Genomic DNA, 22584 nt, shown 5'->3' on the forward strand with positions numbered 1-22584 from the left:
GGTGAATCTGTTTTATTATATATATATAAAAGAATGGAGATATTTTTTTCATTTTTTGATTCTTTTCCCATAAAGGTTATTACAGAATACAGAGTTCCCTGTGCTGCTCTGATCTTTATGATTTGTTTCCTTCTACTAACTTTAGATTTTGATTGTTCTTTCTCTAGTTGCTTTAGGTGTAAGGTTAGGTTTGAGATTTTTCTTGTTTCCTGAAGGTAAGATTTTATTGCTATAAACTTCCCTCTTAGTACTGCTTTTGCTATGTCCCATAAGTTTTAGATCGTCATGTTTTCGTTGTCATTTCTCTCTAGGTATTTTTTTTATTTCCTGATTTCTTCAATGATCCATTGGTTGTTTAGTAACATATTGTTTAGCCTCCACATGTTTGTGTGTTTTAGGGTTTTTTTCCTGTAAATTTATAATCTCATAGCATTGTTGTTTGAAAAGATGCTTGATATGATTTCAGTTTTCTTAAATTTACTGAGGCTTGATTTGTGGCCCAAGATGCGGTCCATCTTGAGAAGAAAGTGTGTTCTGCTGCTTTTCGAGGGAATGTCCTATAAATATCAATTAGGTCCATCTGGTCTAATGTGTCATTTAAGGCCTGTGTTTCCTTACTGATTTTCTGTCTGAACGATCTGTCCATTGGTATAAGTGGGGTATTAGAGTCCCCCACCATTATTGTGTTCCTGTCAGTTTCCCCTTTTATGGCTGTCAGAATTTGCCTTGTATATTGAGGTGCTCCTATGTTGGGTGCATATATATTTACAGTTGTTATATCTTCATCTAGGATTGATCCCTTGATCGTTATGTAGTGTCCTTCCTTGTCTCTTGTAACAGTCTTTAAAGTCTATTTTGTCTGAGTATTGCTATACCAGCTTTCTTTTGATTTCCATTTTCATGAAATGCCTTTTTCCATACCCTCATTTTCAGTATGTATGTGTTCCTAGATGTGAAGTGGGTCTCTTGTAGACAGCATATATACAGATCTTATTTTTCTATCCATTCAACCAGTCTGTCTTTTGGTTGGAATATTTAATCCATTTACATTTAAGGTAATTCTTGATATGTACTTATTGCCATGTGCTAATTGTTTTGGAATTGTTTTTTTAGGTCTTTTTTGTTTCATTCTTTTGTTCTCTTTTGTGATTTGATGACTATCTTTAGCGTTGTGTTTGGATTCCTTTTTCTTTTTCGTGTGTATCTTGTTTTTTGGTTTGCAGTTCTTATGAGGTTTTGATATAGCTATATATATATGTATGTGTGTGTGTGTGTATATATATATATATATATATATATAGAGAGAGAGAGAGAGAGAGAGAGAGAGAGAGAGGAGGTTTCAAGTTTCTGGTCTCTTAATTTCAAATGCATTTCCCATTTCCTGTATTTGTATCCTCCTCTTCTCATGGTTGCTGGTCTTGATATCATATTTGTGTGTAGATGATTTCCTACTTTTACTGTACGTTTGCCTTTAGTGGTGACCTTTCCCATTTGTGATTTTCTTGTTTCTAGTTGTGGCCACATTTTTTTTTTCTTTCCAAGTTCCTTTAGTGTTTGTTGTAAAGCTGGTTTGGTGGTGCTGAATCCTCTTAGCTTTTGCTTGTCTGTAAAAATTTTGATTTCTCTGTTGCATCTGAATGAGAGCCTTGCTGGGTATATAGTATTCTTCGTTGTAGGTTTTTCCCTTTCATCACTTTAAATATATCATGCCACTCCCTTCTGGCCTGCAGAGTTTCTGCTGAGAAATCAGCTGATAACCTTATAGGGATTCCTTTGTATGTTGCTTTTCCCTTGCTGCTTTTAATATTTTTTCTTTGTATTTAATTTTTGTCAGTTTGATTAATGTGTGTCTTGGCATGTTACTCCTTGGGTTTATCCCATGTGGGACTCTCTGTGCTTCCTGAACTTGAGTGTTTCCTTTCTCATATTAGGGAAGTTTTCAGCTATAATCTCTTCAAGTATTTTCTCAGGCCCTTTCTCTTCTACTTCTGGGATCTCTATAATGTGAATGTTGGTGTGTTTAATGTTGTTTTAATGTTTTATGTGTTTGTGGTCTCCTTTTCGCAGGCTGCAGGTTTGTATTAATAGTTCCTTTTACTTCTGGTGTCTGCCCCCTGGTGGGTGAGGATGGTCCAGGGACTTGTGCAGACTTCCTAGGGGGAGGGACTGGTACCGGCCCTATGTCCAAAAGGACATAGGTAGATGATGTGTGGATGACTCCTTTTGAACTTGACTAGCTTATCCCAGACAGTTTAGATTATACCTGATTTCAAAGGAGTAAGATAAAATTGTATTACCTAGAATTTAATCATGCACAGCAGTTAACTTTTTTGTTTTTAAAGGGTGTCCCTCTAATGAAGCCTACTTCATTTTAGAAAATACTTTCATCTGTGACTTAGGCATTCCTTGCAATTTATATTTCTTGGTGATTCTAATTCATTTAAAATAATTACGTAGCTGTTACTGAAAGTAAGTGAAATAGTTGTATTAGACTTCATTCTTGCATATGATAGATATGAGTGTGTGTGTACACACATACATATATTTCAGGGTAAAGTCATAGGTTTGGGGGATTTTAAGTATGACTACTCTTTTTGTTAAATTTGAGCATTTTCCTTAGAGAGACACTAGTTGAGGAACGCCTCTTGCATTTCTAAAAATCAAATGTTTATGTTCCATAGTTTATTTTTTAAAAGTTTCTACAAGAACAAGTCAAAACAGAGCCTATTGTACTGAAATACAGTTTGGAACCCGATGCTTCTGTCTACAGCTTCCTTTTCCCAGTAAGGATTCTGCCTAGTAATCTGTATGTTCAAATATTAGCATTTCAGTTCAGAAAGAGTATCTTGCCACCTGATTAACTTTTTAGAGCAGATAACCAGGACCTTTTACTCTTTTGGTTCTGTCTCTTCTGTTATAGGCTCTGGGTTTTTATGACAGGTGCCAGAGCCAGTACTCAGGGGTGCAGATGGGATGCACAGCCTGGTATGAACCTGACTTCTGATGCACAAATGACTCATTTTTTACAACACCTCCTTTCTAGACACTAGGCACCAGTGTTTGTAACTCATTCCTTTTCAGGGTTCTGAACAAATATTGTTAGAAAAAAGCAAGGTGAAGAGGGGAGAAGAATTTGAGGATCAAGTTCAATTTAAGAGTGAAACTGGGGACACGTCTGCACTTTAGACGCCTAAAAAAAGCATGCTTCACTACATGCCAAGTTTGTGTTCCACTGATGTGATAAATTAAAGCTACTTGTAACATAGAAGGGGGTGTACTGAAGGTTTCAGAATATTACTGGGAGGCATCACAGAAATCATTTCCAGCCCTTTGCAGAGGAGGAAAAGGAGGTATAATTTAGTGGCTGTTAAGTCATCAGATTCTAGGTCTCCTTTTCTCAATCACTGCTTTTGGATAAAACTAAAAGAAATACACCTTGCAAGTACTTTTTTAAAAGCTGTTCACATGTAGTTCTTTTTTTTTCTCAAGATTTGAAGTGAAATTGGATTTGTCAGTCTTCACCTGTATTTGTATTCTTCTAACTTTATGGGTGAATTCTTTTCTGATTTCTCTCTCCTCACTCTTGCTGTCATCCTCTATAATTTATTTGCACCTGAATTCTCTGAGATGATCCAAAAATCAGAACATGAGCTTTCCTTTATTTACAGAGTACACTTGAACGGGAGATGTTATTTTCATATTCAAAGTTCATGATAAAATTATCAAGCAGATGCCGCAATTATTTTTCATGTAGAGAAATGTCATCAATATATGGCAAGACAGTTTAGTAATCTAAGGCTTGAATAACTATTTTACTCCAACAAAAATTTCATTATGCATTTTCACATAATTAATTTTTAAAAATTTTTTAAATTTATTTTTTTAGCCATGCCTCACAACATATGGGATCTTAGTTCCCTGGCCAGGGACCGAACCCATGTCTCCTGCATTGGAAGCATCGAGTCATAACCACTGGACCACCAGGGAAGTCCTGTCATAGTAAAATTTGTAATTGTTGATATACCCAGTTTTTTTCCTACCAGGCTGAAAGCACTTAATTACTTCAGTGGTTTTTCCAGAAATAACTGGAAAGTATTTCAGTTGTTTTGTTTTAACGTATGGTGTCGATGTTAAATATTGCACATCTATTCAGAGAATATTACAGCTAGTTTCTTTCTGTTAGTCTGTACAGAGGAGTTTTTTCCTGTTCACTAAAACTGCCACTGAATTGACTATATATTAAGTTTTGTTCTTTCCCTATTTCAACCTTTAGGTCCAAGTAATTGAAGTCCTATAACATCCCCTCTAGCTCTTCAGACACAGTGGGGATTAATTAGACTGGCCCACCTCCAGGTTTGAGAAGGCATTTGTGGAAACCACTGTCTACTACATGGAATTCAAGCTTTTCCAGTTCCAGTGTGTCCAGGGTAGCCAGCTGGATGTTTAGCTGTCATGCATCTTTTCACTTTTCTTCCCTGATCTACCAAGACCTAAACGGTATTTGCTCTGCTCTTAACTGTGGAGACCATTCATGATTTGGTTCAACAGGAAACTAGTTTCCTGGTTTTGTAAGTGATAGTGTTACTTAAATTGCAGAGAAAAAAATGAGGGCAATATGTAAAAGATAAATCCCCATCGTAATCTGTAATGAAAGAACATATTTGACATAGCAGTCCTAGTGGTAATAACAGGCAGACTATAGTTGCTAATTTATTATAGCAGATGTGTTTCTTTTATTCTAAACAATGAATTGCACTGAACAAGTTCATACTAAGTGCTTTACAAGTGTTGCCTAATTTAATTCTCATATTTCCTAAGCAGGTATTATTAAGTATTGTTATTGCTATTCCTACTTTTTGTATGAGAGAACTGTATATTAGCGGAGACATGTACAATGTTATAAGGTGTCAGACCCAGGACCCAAACACAGCCCAGACTGCCTTCTGGATGTCCTTTATAAGGTATTTTTCCCTATGTATTTTCTAATCTGAAAGACCTGTGTGTCTCTGGAAGCACCTGTAGATCTGTGGATATGGCAACTCCATCTTTGTTTCACATAGTGACTTTAGGACGTCTTTGGTGAACTCTGAGTGTCTAATTTAAAATGTCCTCCACTTACACAATTCTAAACATGTTCTCTCAAGGCTGGGAGTACGTTAAATATGAGATTATGCTTCATTACAACCAAGATATACCAATTGCCTTTGGGCATAAAATATTCATTGTACTTAGGTCAGTTTTTCTGTCTCACATGAGCCTTAAATGAAATCATTCTAACTCACATATTTAATGGAGAGGAATTTTGTGATACTTGTTCTGGGAAAAGGAAGGATCAATTTCAGTTGTGATTAAACTTCTTCCTGTCTTGAGACACGAGAAACAGTATCTCATATATGCAGATGTTTTGCAGATCTCTGGTTTGGATCTTAAACAGCAGATCTAGATAGGTACAGTCATTGTTCTGGTGGACTGCTGACATGAGAAATCTGAAATTATCATACACTGAACAATCGTCCTACATTCCTATCTCTTACCTTGATTTAGCGCCTACTTAAGTGTTTTTTGGTTGTAATCAGTCAGCCTTCACTCTTCTGTCTGTTCCATCCTCCATAGCCAATCAGTCCCTAAGTGCTGTTAATTTTACTTTGGTTCTTGAATCTGTCTTTCCCTCCCTTGATGTTGCACCTGATTTTGTCCATGGTCCATCTTTCCGCCCCTAAATTATGGTAATTTCCCCAGTCTCTGTCAGCTCCAATCCAGGACCACAGAGGGAGTAAGCTTTTTAAAAGCAAATGTGATTGCAGCGTGCCCAGCCTAAAATAAGATTTCTGTGTCTTGCCATTGTCTACAGACTAGAGTCACCTTCTCTGTGTCTCGCCATTGTCTACAGACTAGAATCACGTTCTGTCTATGACCTAAATGCTCCCTCCCAGTTCAGCCTTTTCTCTCTCCACTCACAGTGTACTTTAGTTAAATTGCAGAGTTGCACTTTCTCAGACTCATCCTGCTTTGTTTTACCTCTTCTTATATGCTTTGCTCCTTCTTCCTGGAATACCTCTCCCCAGAATCCACAAATAGTAACTCTTTTTTTGTAGTCAAGACTTACTTCCTTTGCTTCTGAGTCCAAGCTGGGTACTGTTCCTAGGGGCTGCATAACACCTTGTATAAAAGAGTCTTAGAGCATCCTTCATGGGCTGTGGTTTGTCTCTTTGTCTATCTCCTCTGGTGGACTCCTGCTTTTGGAGGCAATGACCAAGCATTATTTCATCATTGTATACATAGCATCTCATAAAATGCTGATGTGAAATAGAGAAGGCATATGATACATGCATACTGAATGAATCCATGAATGTTTAGATGTACTCAGTAGTAGAGAAGAACATTAGATTTTCTCATTTATCCATAAGTAGTGGACCTGAATTTTCCCATTTCATAACATTCTACAGTTTTAGGCCTTTTGAGATCCAGCCTATTTCTCTAATTTTCCTGGAAAATTGATATGGCACAGGTTAAAAGCATTTAGATTATATTTTCAGATTAATAGCCCTGGAGTTATACATGGGCTCAAGAAAAAAAGATAAGAATATATGATTTTTAGAGTCTAAAAATTATTGCAGTTGGATACTTTAAAATTCAGTTTAAATTTCAGTTAAAAATGCTATATTTGATATCTAATTTATCTCAATCATACACTTGAATTTTATTAATTACAAATCTTTATTCTTTGTGACTACAAATAATAGAGTGGGTTCATAAGTGCACATTCAAAGTTTGGCCCTCTGTTACTGGGGATCTATCTGATTACACAGCACATAAATCCAGACGAAATGATAAGTTGACTTCTCTCATCCTTTAAATCTTTTGCTCAGATGTCATTTCCAGTGACATCCATCTGTGATCACAGCGCGAATGCACTGGTACCCCTGTATTTTTCCTATCATTTCACTTTTTAAAGCATAATTTCTTTGCTTGAAGCATTTCAGAAGTGTCACATATACTTACATGAAATCCAGATGTTCCTCACAGCTCACAAAGCAAGGCACATTCTGACACCTGCTCACCTCTTGATGGCATCAGGCTATCTGATCCTTCACTCTCCCAGTAGGAAGAGCCACATGGCCTGTGTTTCCATGAGATTCAAACATGCCCCCATGTCCCTGAAACCTTCTTTCTGCTTCCCTTCACCTGTCGGTCTCATACTATTCTTTATGCCCCAGCTCAGTATTACCTTCAAAGAGGGAATGTCCTCACCCACTGATTAAATTAGGTGTTCCTCATGCCCATGGGTCTTTATCATGAACCTGTGTGTTTCCTTTGTAGCACATATCACAATTAGTAAATGTTTCCCTTGCTCAAATATAAAAGCACCTTGAGAGTAATGACCTTAATATCTTTTTAAAACCATTATATTTTCAAGGCCTAGCATAGGGCACCCAGGAGGAAAAATATTTTGGGGAATCAGTGAATAGTACTTATCACACTCTACTGCTTATTTTACTACCTTTGTTACATATTTTAAGCCCCTCATGAATAGACCTGGTATCTCTGTTATTCATTATTATACCACCCAATCAAGGGAAGAGAGTAGATACCAAACACATTAACTAAATCAACTGAGGTTTATCAAAATCACACGTGTACGAATGGTAAAATGTATGTTTCTTTCTGTGCACCACTTATATGACTCAAATATTTAGCAAGACCACAAAGATAGGAACTGAACTGTGTAAGAATTTATTATAGAAATTTAGAAAAACAAAATTTTTAACAAAATCACATAGCTTACTATGTGTAGCACTATTTAAGTACTCTACAAATATAAACTCAATCTTTGTAAAGTTACTACGAGACATTTTCTTTGAAGTAAGTACTATTATTTCCATTTTGGAGAGGAGGAAACAGGCAGGGGGAAGTAGAAGTTATTTAAAAGCTAAGTTTACTTGCCCATTGATGTGGATAATTATAAAAAATTACTGAACTTTTAGTCTGATTGCGCTAGCAATTTTTCATTTAGGTCAGTTTTCAGTTACACCTAATAAATACATAATAATTGTAGTATAATAATTTTCACCATTCAATGTGTCATTTGGTAATAAAATCTCCTACTATAAGAGTAGTATACCTTAAGACCATATGCAGTTAAGAGTTTTCTAGTATTCCCAAATCTTCTGTTTAGATCAACTGTCCAAAAGAAATACATCGTGATTCACAAGCGTGAAACACATATGTAATTAAAATTTTTCAAGGAACCTCATTAGCAAAAACTTTTTAAAAAGTGAAATAAATGCTAATAATATATTTAATTTAATGTAGTATAAACTATCGTAATTTTAACATGTATCAGTAAAATTATTAATATATTTTACTTAACAAATTAAGTCTTCAACATCACATGGACATTTTACACTTAGAGCACATCTCAATTCACATTTTAAATAGGAATAGCCACATTTCAAATGCTTGTTCACCGCTTGTGGCTCATGGCTACCATGTTGAATAGTGAAGATTTAGACAAGTATTTTATGACTAATAAGAAATTCTGAATGTTTATAAGTTTCTTGGTGAAGGCTGGCTTATCCTTCAAGTCTTACCTTAGTGTCATCTTGTCTGCATTCTCTGAGCATCCTGGCTGTACCTTCCTATACATATTTTCTTAGTGTATGTTATAATGCTATATAGTTGTATTATATAATAATTTTTTTCTTATATAAAATACTGAACTTAATGGCAAGAGCTATCTGCATATCTCCATAGTAGCTTGCCCGTACTTTGTCAATTTAACAAATATTTATTGAAATCTTAGTATCAGATACTGTTTTTTGTGCTCTAGATATATCTGTGCAGAATAAGATCACTGCCCTTATGGGGCTTACAGTTTTAGAAGGTCTGTACTCAGTAAAAATACTGTTGAATTAAATGAAATTCAGGCACTAACCTTTTGGAAGAAGTCTATAAACAATGGGTTAATCTTAAGAAACTGATATTTCACAGGTTTACATATAGTCTTGCAAATGAAAACAGAAACCTTTTACAGATTTTTAAGGATGGGGAAAACTGGCCTGATGGTAGCATACATGACTGAGTGGTTTAAAACGAAGCCCAGACTCAGTATTTGAAATATGTTAATACATGAATGGAAGAAGTTGAAGTTGTTCTTTAGTGTAAGTAGCCTCATTTAGAAGTCGGCAGCATTTTGTGGTGATCAGATTATATCTGCAGAATTCTATTTAGTTCTGGGAAAATAATTCTACCGTTAGCCGCTGGGAAGTGCGTTAGGAAAATAAGACTAAAACACTGCCAAGGTGATTCAGTAGAAAGCATGTTCCAGGTTAACTGTCTGGATATGTATCTGACACACACCACAGTGAAGGTTAGAATAAAGGAGTTCACTAACTTATAGTATCAACTTCTAAATTTTTCTCCATCTTCCGTTCTGTTTCTCTCGGGTTTGGGAGACCTGGTGCTCTCCTGGTCTGCGTGCTCTGCACCCATGCATGTCTGTACCTTCTTACAACGAACTGCGTGACGACTTGAACTCTATTTATTATCTGTGTAAATATAGCCTACACAGTGAGCTACTTGGATGCAGGGAACCTCTCGTTATATTTTGTCAGCGCCCAGCACTTACTTCCTACATACTGGAATGCTTGGAGAATGTTGCATCAAACATTAGGAAACTGAATCCTAAAATCAGAAATTAGGTCAACATTATGCATTCTGACTTCTTTTCTCACATCTACTCTTCCCTACCTCCTTAGTCTACTCAGAATGATTTTTTTCAAAAAAGACACCTGACCATATTGTGCCCTCCTTCACGCTAGTTGGCTCGTGGGCCGGCAGGGCCTGGCTGGTGCCTGTCTCCTGGCTTCCCTCCTGTTTCTTGCTTTGCTGTCCACCCACACGTTGGCCTCACACCTTTGCTCACTGGTTGACTGTGCCGAGGATATTCTTCCGTATCACATCTCCACCCTCAGCCTTCGGTTACTCTGCCTTAAGGCCTCCTCTAACCTGTTTCCCCTAATACATAGCCTTAAAAGATCATACTTCCCTCCTTAGGAAGAATTATCACTGTTCTACTTTTACATACAGTTCTCTTGTGTGATGAATATTTGTCCACCCCATTTAATTGTAACTTCCATGAGGAAATGTGTCACGTCTGCTGCTGTGTGCACCATAGTATCACTATACCAAATGCAAAAAATGGTTAGCACATCACTGTGAATATAAATTCACAAACCAGCACGATTCAAGTACATGTCTAGACCTCAACTAGACCTAAACCTTTCCTTCTGTCTCCACTCAGAAGTATAGTCCATATGATAGAAAAGATGTATGATAAAACCTCTTAAAATATATAATCTTGTGCTTACTTAGGCAAAAAATATTCCTTTTAATACAGCAATTATCTCCATAACCTCTGAAGAAGTTAATACTTGTTCCACGTAAAGGTTAAAATTTATTTTTTATAGCGTGCTCAAGCAGTCAGAAATTAATATTCTCCCAAGTCACTGAAATGTTAAATTGTCTAACCTTCTAAAACACTTCACATTTTTCCTCAGCTTCAGGCAAGAATGGAAAATAAGACAAACTCCATAAGATATTAATATGCTTAATGGGCATTGGACCCATGGGCTGATGCGCCCCTGGGTTCTCACATTTCACTTTTACTAAACACTATAATTGAGGGTCAAAAGGCAAGTGTATTATTGGTGGCGTGAAAATACACTTACAATAGAAGGTAATAATTGTGAGATATAGATATCTATGACAAGATCCACTGTAATTATAAGAAGGAAAGAAAATTGAGAACTTGGAAATGTTTTGCATTCTTAGACACTGACTTAAATGAAAAGGGCATCTAATTCTTACATAATTCTTCTCTTCTTCATACCCTCATTACTCTTGTGCCCATTCACTTCTTCCATCCGATTTTTGTACTCAATTGGACATTTGCTCCCCCTCAGTTTTGCCCTCCAATATGTGTAACAGATTTCTCATCTTCACCTACCTCCACCTGCCTACCCATCACGATTCTCCCTGCTACCTCTCCATTCCATGTCTTACTCGGTTTGATTTCTTAACGAGAAGTCTTTCTTGGTCCACCTTTCTGTTGCAATCACTTATTTCTGGGAGACTATGTAAAAAGTTTCAGAAACTAAAGTATATAAATCTAAAATTCTTTTATTCAGATTTCCTGATGTGTCTTCCTCCAAGCCAGCAATTGTCACCTGAGTTCTCGGCTTGTATCTCAGTTACCTTCTGTGGAAGGTCTAAGCCCACAGTGTGATAGAAAGTGCAAAAGCTTTGAAGACAGGAGTACACCTCACCCCGAGTTACTATCAATACACTGACCACAGACAGGTTGTTTCACATGTCTGAGACAACCATTGAATGGGAAATTACCTACCCCAGAGAACGGCTGTGAAGGTCACATGATACGTCCTGTGTACAGACCATCATTTTCCACCTTACTGCCTTCTCTCTCTCTCCAGTTTAATCTTTAGTGCACAAGCCCTGATGCATACTTCATACACCTTCTACTTTGCTTGTTACCTAACTTCGTTCATTGTTTTTCCTTGATCAAAGGAGAAACACAGTGTCTTCACTTGCTGTGTTCACAGAATTTTGAGTTAACATTCTTGGTGGGTCGGAGGATAACAATGAAAACATCTCTGCTGCACACTGGCAAGTGCCTGGCATTCTGTTTACTTCTACCGACATTACTCCCCAATCTCTTTTCCACCGTGAGCCCTGAACTTGGGTATAATTGTCACATATGGCTACGTGCAGTTCAAGTTACTTGCCCAAGATCACACAGCTAATATTTGGAAAGACTGGACTTTTATCCAAGGCCTTCTTGACAGCAAAGCTAAATACCAGAATGTTAGCACAGAAACATATTAATCTTGTAAACATGTCTTTGTTGTAACATTCTAGCATGGAGCTTGAAAACTAAAAGGCTTTAGGGGTGGTCGAAATGCTAATTTTCAGAAGACCAAAAGGGACAGGGTTGGGAATACACTTAGCAGGGAGGGCAGACGCATGGCAGAATATTTATGGGAACAGACAGGAAATGAATGGTATTTCATTCATTTCAAAAGCATTGGCTTTTGAACTACGTCTCCTACTCTGATGAAGCCAGTTGATAACATTTAAATGTAGTAAATAATATCAAGAAAAGAGAATTAAGCACTTATGTGCCATGGCAACATGAGAAGGTGGCCAGAAAGTTCAGAAATGTATCTCAGTTTCTAAATTGTAGGCTGTGGATAAAGCTTATGGGGGAGCAATAGGCCAGGGTCAAATAGGAAAGGAAATAAAAAAGTGCCCCAGTAAACAATTGATTTCCCACTATTTCCAAAGATCTCCCATAAAAATATCTTTGTCAGTCATATTCCTGTTGATGATAGAGAACAAATAGACACATACTTAAGAAAGCATATACTTTTCATTGATAATAAAATCATTTTGGTTAAATAAATCCTTAGAGTTTTGGTTTTTTAAAGCAGATTGAGTTGAAGGCTGAAATATGCTTCACCCCTAGTCGTTACATTTAATTACTCTGAATTACCTTGATGTCTTAGTTTTATGTTTTTATTCTCAAATTATTCTTAATGCCAAAGAAATACCTTAAAAGGTATTTTAAATATAAATATTTCAAAGTCCTTTTTAAAACTATGCGGAGAGTAACGTACCCCAAACAATAATCCACTTAGTGTATATTTTGGGCCTCCTAGACCTTGCAGGAAAAAAAATATTGGGATTAAAAATTATTAAAAAGATAACTTACTTGTAGACAGATCATTAAAGATAATTCACTAACATATTTTTGAATTCCAAAATTCAAGAATACTTTCTACTTCATTTTAACTTGATTCAACAGGCCATGAAATCTAATGTGTTCCCAATTCGGCAAGCATTCAGTCACTCGTAGTCAGAGCAGAGCAGTCACCTTCTTATTAGTGTATGGTCACCCAGCTCTATCTGTAGGGAATTGGTTCCAGGAACTCTGATATACCAAACTCCAAGGATGCTCAAGTCCTTTGTATAAAAGTGGCATAGTATTTGCATATAACCTATGCACATCCTCCCCTATGTTTTAAATCATCTCTAGGTTACTTATAATACCCAGTACAGTGTAAATGCTATATAAATAGTTGTAAATTCAATGTAAATGTTATATAAAATAGTAGCCTATGTAAAGCAAATCCAAGTTTTGCTTTTTGAAACTTCCTGGAATTAAAAAAAGAAAATAGTTTCAGCCCCGGGGTTGCTTGAATCTTTGGATGTGGAACCTGCAGATACAGAGGGACAGCTGTCCTTATTAAAAGGCACAAAAGTATATTCAGTTTGTTTAGAGTAGCCAGTGTAGTTGTTCTCTGCTTTCCAGTGCAAACATGTGCTTTATCATTTATTAATTTTGATAAAGGAAAGAAAATTCCTAATGTTAAAGGGATGACTGATTTCTTCAATCAGACTTTGGCTACTGCTAAAAATCTCACAACCTGTACTCTCTCTCTAGGTATAATACATAAAAACCAAGTTCAGTGTTTCGTACTGAAAGTGGGACTCTATTATAAAGAAGGTTTTAATGTTTGTGTATGGTCTGAACATGCTGGATTTTATTTAACAGCTGAGTTTCATAGACAAGTACTAGGCATTTCTCCAAAGAACCCAGCCAAATGCTATAATCCATTTCCTTCTGAAATTGCAGTTGTTAAATTAGACCCCCAAACATTTATGAATGTCACTTTGCCTTTCCAGCAATTAAGGAGTTCAAAAAAAAATCCCTTGGTGTTTCATGGCTTTGAAATTATTTATCCTCCCCTGGTCCTTCCACTTGCTCTGTCAAATGCTTTGGGGGTTACGTTCAAGAGGGAGACATCAATTCTGAACAGGTGTGGAAAAGGGTTTCTTGATGTATAAAAAGTGTTCTATTTTAAAGGCGCTTTAGCAATTTTAGCACATTTACTGCTGTGAATTCCCATGGAAGTAGGAGGCCCATTCATTTCCCTTTAAAGGGCAGAAAAATCTGAAATCAACATCAGAGGCGTAATTTCGCCAGGGGGAGGGAGCGGCCGGCGAGTTTACTGAAACTTTCCCTTTGCTGTCTCCTTGTTTCAGTGTTGATCCTCCTGATCGTCACTATGAGAAGAAGGAAAAAAGAGCCCCTTATTTTCGACGAAGAGAGAGATATCAGAGAAAACATCGTTAGATACGATGACGAGGGTGGGGGGGAGGAAGACACAGAAGCCTTTGACATGGCCGCGCTCAGAAACCTCAACGTCCTCAGAGACACCAAGACCCGGAGAGATGTGACTCCAGAAATTCAGTTCTTGAGTCGACCGACTTTTAAAAGCATCCCAGATAATGTCATTTTCCGGGAATTTATTTGGGAAAGACTGAAGGAAGCCGACATTGACCCCTGCGCCCCGCCTTACGATTCCTTGCAGACATACGCCTTCGAAGGAAATGGCTCGGTGGCTGAATCGCTCAGCTCGCTAGATTCCATCAGCTCAAACTCTGATCAGAATTACGACTACCTCAGTGACTGGGGACCGCGTTTTAAACGACTCGCAGACATGTACGGAACTGGCCCGGAGAGTCTGTACTCATAGCCCTGGAACGGTAGTTTGGAATGTACTGAAGAAAAAGTATAAAAGCAAAGAACAAAACAAAACACCACTACATACAGAAAACAAGAACTCCACTTGCTAGAGGAAATGGTTGTAAATATTTCTCCATTTTTAACCGTTTAGGGTTCTGCCTTGGTGAAGCATATCTTCATTAGACTTATCCAAGGGACTGCACTGACCACAGACTGAGCATTTGAAGGCTTTTTGATAAAAAGAAATGCTCAGTGGTTTGTGAATAGATAGCAACTCTCAGATACCTGCAAAGGCACCTAACCTCTGTAAGTAGTGCCCTGTGTTGTCAGTGTTGCCAGGGTGTCCTGTACATACCTTCACGGTACTGGCAGGGAGGGGAAGAAAACATGATATGCCAGGATTGAAAAGTCCTGGAGCTTCTTGCATATCAAAACTTGGGACAAATTTAATTTACAGTGATGCTTTCAGCTTGCTAGATTAGAGCATCCAGCAGAATTTTATTGCTGTCAGTTAGCAAATACCTTTTATTTAGCAATATAAATATTCTTAGAACATCCTCCCCAATCCTCCAATACAAGCCAATAAAATTTGGTTTAAGGCAACATAAACCATTGTTTAGCAAATAAATTCTGAAATGTTCCAAATAAGCAAAAGGTAAATCATTCTTAAAGTTGGCAGTCGTTTTGAGATGCTTGTGTAGGTATGAAGAAAAGTTGCTGTCTATTCGTTGATTTTTTTATTATCTCTTCTGATTTGTACAGGAGACTATGTTTTCTTTTTTATTTGACACATGGTGTTATATTTATTTTGGACCTCCAATCTCCACTCAATTCAGGTCCATCTTCCTGCCTCAGAATATTAAGCTCATCAGAACATGCTGATTTTTCTCCAGTCTGAGCTACATGGAGGAAATGAAGCATGGAAATGGAAAAAAAAAAAAATAGTAGAGCAATTGAGGCCTGTTGCTGTTCACGTCTCAGAGAGGAACACAGCTACAAGGACGTATAAGTTGTTTGTCTGAGCCATTAAAATTTACAAAACATTGAAAGAAAGTATTTGTACTATAGAAGGAAGATTTCAGAGAGAATTGAGATTTTCTTTGATGCAAGATTGATTTTTCAAGGTCACAAATTCTATATGCTCCAAAGACTTTCAAGAATGTTTTCCCCTCACCCTCTCTTGCTGTAAAAATATTGAGTAAAGGACAGATTTTTTGAATATATCTTAAACAATGTAACGTTATAAATTTCAAAACCCACCATTAAATTCTGATGCAAATATGTTCCTCAAGAATTAACCAAGCACCGCATACTTTCTATACCTGTTTAGATGTGCCAAAGTGAGGAGAAAAATTAAGTGATCACATGTGTTTGAGAAAGAAGAATTTTATGACTAAAATAATATTTCTACCTAACATTATTTTCTAGATTACTACTAGTTTAATGTGAATATATTCACATAAGAATGAATTTAGTTTTTTCTTTCTTTTCTCCTTTTAAAAAAGGGTTTATTGTTGGGTTCCTAATAAATCTACAGATAGTGGACACTGTATAGGAAACTGTGTTTCTAAAAGTGCTTCTTTCTGAAAGACGAACACTGGAACAAGAATATCAATCTTTTGATTACATGAGGAGAAACTGTAGGATTCTGTAAAATTGCAGCCCATCTTTAGAAATGAAGTATGTGAAAGTGGCCTTCAGCTCCATCAAAATAAATAGTTCAATCAATATGGTTATCTGCAAACAGTCCTTTCATTTGAATAAAGTTTTATAGACGTTGTTTCATGACTAGATGCTTCTTGCTGTATTAATATACATATGAAAAATCAGTTTTATAATGGTAAATGGTACTGTTCATGACTTTCAGTCACGTGTGTAAGTTTTTCAAATTAAAAAAGTAAAGCATACTACACTTACCCAGTTTCATAAAATCAGAGTGTGGTGCAGGGATTATACAGGTGTTACATCAGCAAGCTAATGAGAATAGCTTTTTAATAATCCCCTTGTTGTCTGCAAGAAGATAAAATAGTACTTTTAGATTCTATCAAAACTGCTGATTGTTGCATAAATGTAAGTTTGAATGTATTTTAGAAAAGGAACATCACATCATTCACCTTGCTTTCTCTCCTTTTAAATATATATTATATATATATATACATATTTTTTTTAATTTCGTTTTTGCCAGTAATAGATTGGGGGAAAAAGGTTCAAATTTAAGATTTGAAATTCCTGCATATATTCAATTGCTGTTTTATGTGTGGAAAATGATAACAATACAATATTGAACTTGATTCAATGGTATTTAAAAGAAATCTTGAGATGGCTGGAAGAATGTCCCTAATAGAGATGGAATTTATATGAAGTACTCTAGCTAAGCTTATTTGTAATGGTGGTGAATTTGTTATTTTAGTTTTCTTTTTCCCTTTTGAAATCTAAGGCTGTATATGTTTATCTGACATGATACTTGAGAGATAGGCTCTCTCCTGTAAACCCAGAGACTAGAACAGTTGATCAACAAAAATCAATGTTAAAGCTTGTTACAAGATCCTCCAAAAGCATTTAAATAAATACCTATTATCTAGTCACTAAAATTCAGTGGTGGACTGGAGCCAGCTCAAACCAACTCCTAAGTACCAATTATGCATATGTCTTTCCACCTCTGCTTCTAGTGATATCATTTCGGTAGGTCAGCCTTGGTGGTAATATTTAGACCACCATGGAAATCACCAAACACTACGTTCCCCCCCCCCCCCCCCGCCGTGGAACTAGTTGTGAAATGTTTACCAACACTTTGCTGCTTACTTATAAAAGGAAACCTGATGGTTGTAAATATACTGTGAGTGAACAGAATATCAAATAATGATGACATGAAAGGAATTTACGTCCTATGCTACTGCTAAATATAGACTCATGTGGTAGTGATTTCCTGGTATCAGATCCTTGGAGCTACAGGGAGAAAGGGAGGGGACCCACTTCGTTATGGAAAGCAATGGCTTAATAATTCCCAGTGCAGACAACAGTTTGGGAAGTCATTAAATTTACATATTTTCCATTTGTCCCTATGGGAGCACCATTGGAAACTCAAGGTATACATTAAGTAATGCATTTTTGGACAATTTAATTTCTTAAAAAAATATGTGCATTTCACTTGTTACTGTCCAGGTCAAGGAAATAGGCCCAGACCTCTATTCTGGATTGTTATCCTTGCATAATTTTAAGTCAGCATAAAGAATATGACAACTAAATCTTAAAAGAAAGTGGACTTTTGCAGATCAAGCCTAAATTATAATTCTGGATTCACAAAACAATCTCTACGTTAAAGCGATATTCCAAAGTCAGCTGCACACCAAAATTAGGAAGCAGACAAGAGGAAAAGATGCTATGTGGAGGCCATGAGTAGATCTTTGTACAAGCAATGGCCTAGATGAAGCTGGTCAACTTCCTCCCTTGACAGGAAGCACAGCTGAGGCTGACTGCAGTTGCGGTTAATGATAGCTGCCTTTTCACTCTGCCCTCTGAGAATGTTTTAAATTACTTTAACTTCTTGCACAATTACATTTACTACACTGGATGAGCAGCAGTCTTTGGCAATTCTCATGTAAACGTGTAGTTATACAAGGGAGGAGTGGTATTTGTGGTACGGCCCACGGGCCCAAAGAAATTTACATGCAAACAGACTGTTAGCATTATATTCAAATATAAAATCTAGAAGAGCTTAAAATAAAGTTAGATATATTGCAAGAGGCAAAAATCACCTTGTTTAATTAAATATTTTAAAGACGTTAAGCACTACTTACAAATATTAATCATAATATTTTCCATGTTATTTTGACATCTATTGACTTACAAACTGTTTTAGTTACCCTAATTGTTTCTAAGTCACTATTTGAAGGTTTATTTACAGTTGATCTAATTAAAGTTGATTAAAAGCAAGCTTCAACTTAACTCTTTCTGGTCAGTGATGGCTGGGGGCACATGGAATATATATTACAGTTAATAGATACGGAAATTCACTTTGTTAGTCTATATAGTTTATTTGATCTTAAATACAGAGTCAGTTTTAAATTATTAATATATATTGCGTGTATATGCCACGGTGTATGCAAATTTGGCAAGAAAAGCTAACGCAGTAATGTTAGCTGACACATCATCGTCATAATCAAAGGAGCAAGAAAGGAGTAAGAGCATTTACGTTTTGAGTGTAATTGAAATGGTTTCAGAGGAGTGGGATTAGCCCTTAAGAAAAACGGAAGTTATTTGAGGCTGTGATTTGGCAGGCACTGTAAAGTATAATTCCAGGAGTAATTTTTCAAGCAAAAACAAGACAGCCAGTGTGAGTGATATTCTGACACTTTTTCATTGTTATGCTAACTTGTACAGGCTCAGAATTTAACTGAAAAGAACAGGTGCCTGTGTGTGTGTGAGAAGGGGGGACATAGGAAAGTATGTCTGACGCGACCTTAAAAACGTAGTCTAATATTATCTTGTTAATTCCAATGTATTATTGTTATTTGGCAAGTGCCTTTTAGGCGATAAGACTAGAAAGTGTGATAAACTGAAGGGAGCAATATTTTCTTTGCTTTAAGAATCTAAATTAGGAAAAGGATTTCGGTGCTAAGGGGAGAGCATTTAGCTGAGCTATCTGGATAACTGCCTCATTTTTTTTAACATCTATATTGGAGTATACTTGCTTACCAGCGTTGTGTTACTTTCTGCTGTATAACAAAGTGAATCAGCTATATGCATACGTATATCCCCATATCCCCTCCCTCTTGCATCTCCCTCCCACTCTCCTTATCCCACCCCTCTAGGTGGTCACAAAGCACCAAGCTGATCTCCTTGTGCCATGCAGCTGCTTCCCACTAGATATCTATTTTACATTTGGTAGTGTATATATGTCAATGCTGCTCTCTCACTTCGCCCCAGCTTCCCCTTCCCCCTCCCCGGGCCCTCAAGTCCATTCTCTACATCTGCGTCTTTATATCTGCCCTACCCCTAGATTCTTCAGAACCATTTTTTTTTTTTTTAGATTCCATATATATGTGTTAGTATACAGTATTTGTTTTTCTCTGACTTACTTCACTCCGTATGACAGACTCTAGGTCCATCCACCTCACTACAAATAACTCAATTTCGTTTCTTTTTATGGCTGAGTAATATTCCAGTTGTATATATGTGCCACATCTTTATCCATTCATCTGTCAATGGACGCTTAGGTAGCCTCCATGTCCTGGCTATTGTAAATAGAGCTGCAATGAACACTGTGGTACATGACTCTCTTTAAATTCTGGTTTCCTCAGGGTATATGCCCAGTAGTGGGACTGCAGGGTCGTATGGTAGTTCTAGTTTTAGTTTTTAAGGAGCCTCCACACTGTTCTCCATAGTGGCTCTAACAATTTACATTCCCACCAACAGACCAAGTGCAAGAAGGTTCCCTTTTCTCCACACCCTCTCCAGAATTTATTGTTTGTAGGTTTTTTGATGATGGCCATTCTGACTGGTGTGAGGTGATACCTCATTGTAGTTTTGATTTGCATGTCTCTAATGATTAGTGATGTTGAGCATCCTTTCATGTGTTTGTTGGCCATCTGTATATCTTCTTCGGAGAAATGTCTATTTAGGTCTTCTGCCCATTTTTTGATTGGGTTGTTTTTTTTATATTGAGCTGCATGAGCTGCTTGTACATTTTGGAGATTAATCTTTTGTCAGTTGCTTCGTTTGCAAATATTTTCTGCCATTCTGAGGGTTGTCTTTTCGTCGTCTTTATGGTTTCCTTTGCTGTGCAAAAGCTTTGAAGTTTCATTAGGTCCCATTTGTTTATTTTTATTTTCATTTCCGTTTCTCTAGGAGGTGGGTCAAAAAGGATTTGCTGTGATTTATGTCATACAGTGTTCTGCCTGTGTTTTCCTCTAAGAGTTTGATACTGTCTGGCCTTACGTTTAGGTCTTTAATCCACTTTGAGTTTATCTTTATGTATGGTGTTAGGAAGTGTTCTAATTTCATTCTTTTACATGTAGCTGTCCAGTTTTCCCAGCACCACTTACTGAAGAGGCTGTCTTTTCTCCATTGTACACTCTTGCCTCCTTTATCAAAGATAAGGTGACCATATGTGTGTGGGTTTCTCTGGGCTTTCTATCCTGTTCCATTGATCTATATTTCTGTTTTTATGCCAGTACCATACTGCCGTGATCATTGTAGCTTTGTAGTATAGTCCGAAGTCTGGGTGCCTGATTCCACCAGCTCCTTTTTCTCAAGATTGTTTTAGCTATTCGGGGTCTTTTGTATTTCCATACAAATTGTGAAATTTTTGGTTCTAGTTCTGTGAAAAATGCCCTTCGTAGTTTGATAGGGATTGCATTGAATCTGTAGATTGCTTTGGGTAGTAGAGTCATTTTCACAATGTTGATTCTTCCAATCCAAGAACATAGTATATCTCTCCGTCTGTTTGTGTTATCTTTAATTCCTTTCATCAGTGTCTTATAGTTTTCTGCATACAGGTCTTTTGTCTCCTTGGGTAGGTTTATTCCTAGGTATTTTATTCTTTTTGTTGCAATGGTAGATGGAAGTGTTTCTTAATTTCTCTTTCAGATTTTTCATCATTAGTGTATAAGAATGCAAGAGATTTCTGTGCATTAATTTTGTATCCTGCTACTCTACCAAATTCATTGATTAGCTCTAGTAGTTTTCTGGTAGTATCTTTAGGATTCTCTATGTATAGCATCATGTCATCTGCAAACAGTTACAATTTTACTTCTTTTCCGATTTGGATTCCTTTTCTTTCTTTTTCATCTCTGACTTCTGCGGCTAAAACTTCCAAAACTATGTTGAATAATACTGGTGAGAGTGGGCAGCCTTGTCTCGTTCCTGATCTTAGAGAAATGTTTTCAGTTTTTCACCATTGAGAACGATATTGGCTGTGGGTTTGTCATATATGGCTTTTATTATGTTGAGGTAGGTTCCCTCTGTGCTTATTTTCTGGAGAGTTTTTATCATAAATGGGTGTTGAATTTTGTCAAAAGCTTTTTCTGAATCTATTGAGATGATCATATGGTTTTTATCCTTCAGTTTGTTAATATGGTGTACCACATTGATTGATTTGCGTGTAATGAAGAATCCTTGAATTCCTGGGATAAACCCCACTTGATTATGTTGTATGATCCTTTTAATGTGCTGTTGGTTTCTGTTTGCTAGTATTTTGTTGAGGATTTTTGCATCTATGTTCATCAGAGATATTGGCCTGAGGTTTTTTTCTTGTGACATCTTTGTCTGGTTTTGGTATCAGGGTGATGATGGCCTAGTAGAATGAGTTTGGGAGTATTCCTCCCTCTGCTATATTTTGGAAGAGTTTGAGAAGGGTTAGCTCTTCTCTAAATGTTTGATAGAATTCACCTGTGAAGCCATCTGGTCCTGGGCTTTTGTTTGTTGGAAGATTTTTAATCACAGTTTCAACTTCAGTGCTTGTGATTGCTCTGTTTATATTTTCTATTTCTTCCTGGTTCAGTCTTGGAAGGTTGTACTTTTCCAAGAATTTGTCCATTTTTCCAGGTTGTCCATTTTATTGGCATATAGTTTCCTGTAGTAATCTCTCATGATCCTTTCTATTTCTGCAGTGTCAGTTTTTACCTCTCCTTTTTCATTTCTAATTCTGTTGATTTGAGTCTTCTCCCTTTTTTTCTTGATGGGTCTGGCTGGTGGTTTATCAATTTTGTTTATCTTCTCAAAGAACAAGCTTTTAGTCTTCTTTATCCTTGCTACTGTTTCTTTCTTTTTCATTTATTTCTGATCTGATTTTATGATTTATTTCCTTCTGCTAATTTTGGGGTTTTTGTTCTTCTTTCTCTAATTGCTTTTAGGTGTAAGGTTATGCTGTTTATTTGAGATGTTTCTTGTTTCTTAAGGTAGGGTTGTATTGCTATAAACTTCCCTCTTAGAACTGCTTTTGCTGCATCCCCCAGGTTTTGGGTCGTCCTGTTTTC

General features: G+C 36.7%; 1 protein-coding gene across 1 annotated transcript in view; it reads left to right on the forward strand.

Annotated features, from left to right (window-relative positions):
• The window catches only part of CDH7 (cadherin 7), a 112743-nt gene extending 95970 nt beyond the window's left edge, over window positions 1-16773 (forward strand). The window contains exon 11 of the mRNA XM_022584315.3: window positions 14125-16773. Within this exon, the coding sequence (XP_022440023.1) occupies window positions 14125-14618 (494 nt within the window). The 3' untranslated portion in view covers window positions 14619-16773. The remainder of the gene's footprint in view (window positions 1-14124) is intronic.
• Window positions 16774-22584: the final 5811 nt, after the last annotated feature.

This window comes from Delphinapterus leucas, chromosome 14, assembly GCF_059928025.1.
Source record: "Delphinapterus leucas isolate spDelLeu-1000000601 "Yukka" chromosome 14, BTC_Dleu_Yukka2, whole genome shotgun sequence".
Taxonomy (NCBI): domain Eukaryota; kingdom Metazoa; phylum Chordata; class Mammalia; order Artiodactyla; family Monodontidae; genus Delphinapterus; species Delphinapterus leucas.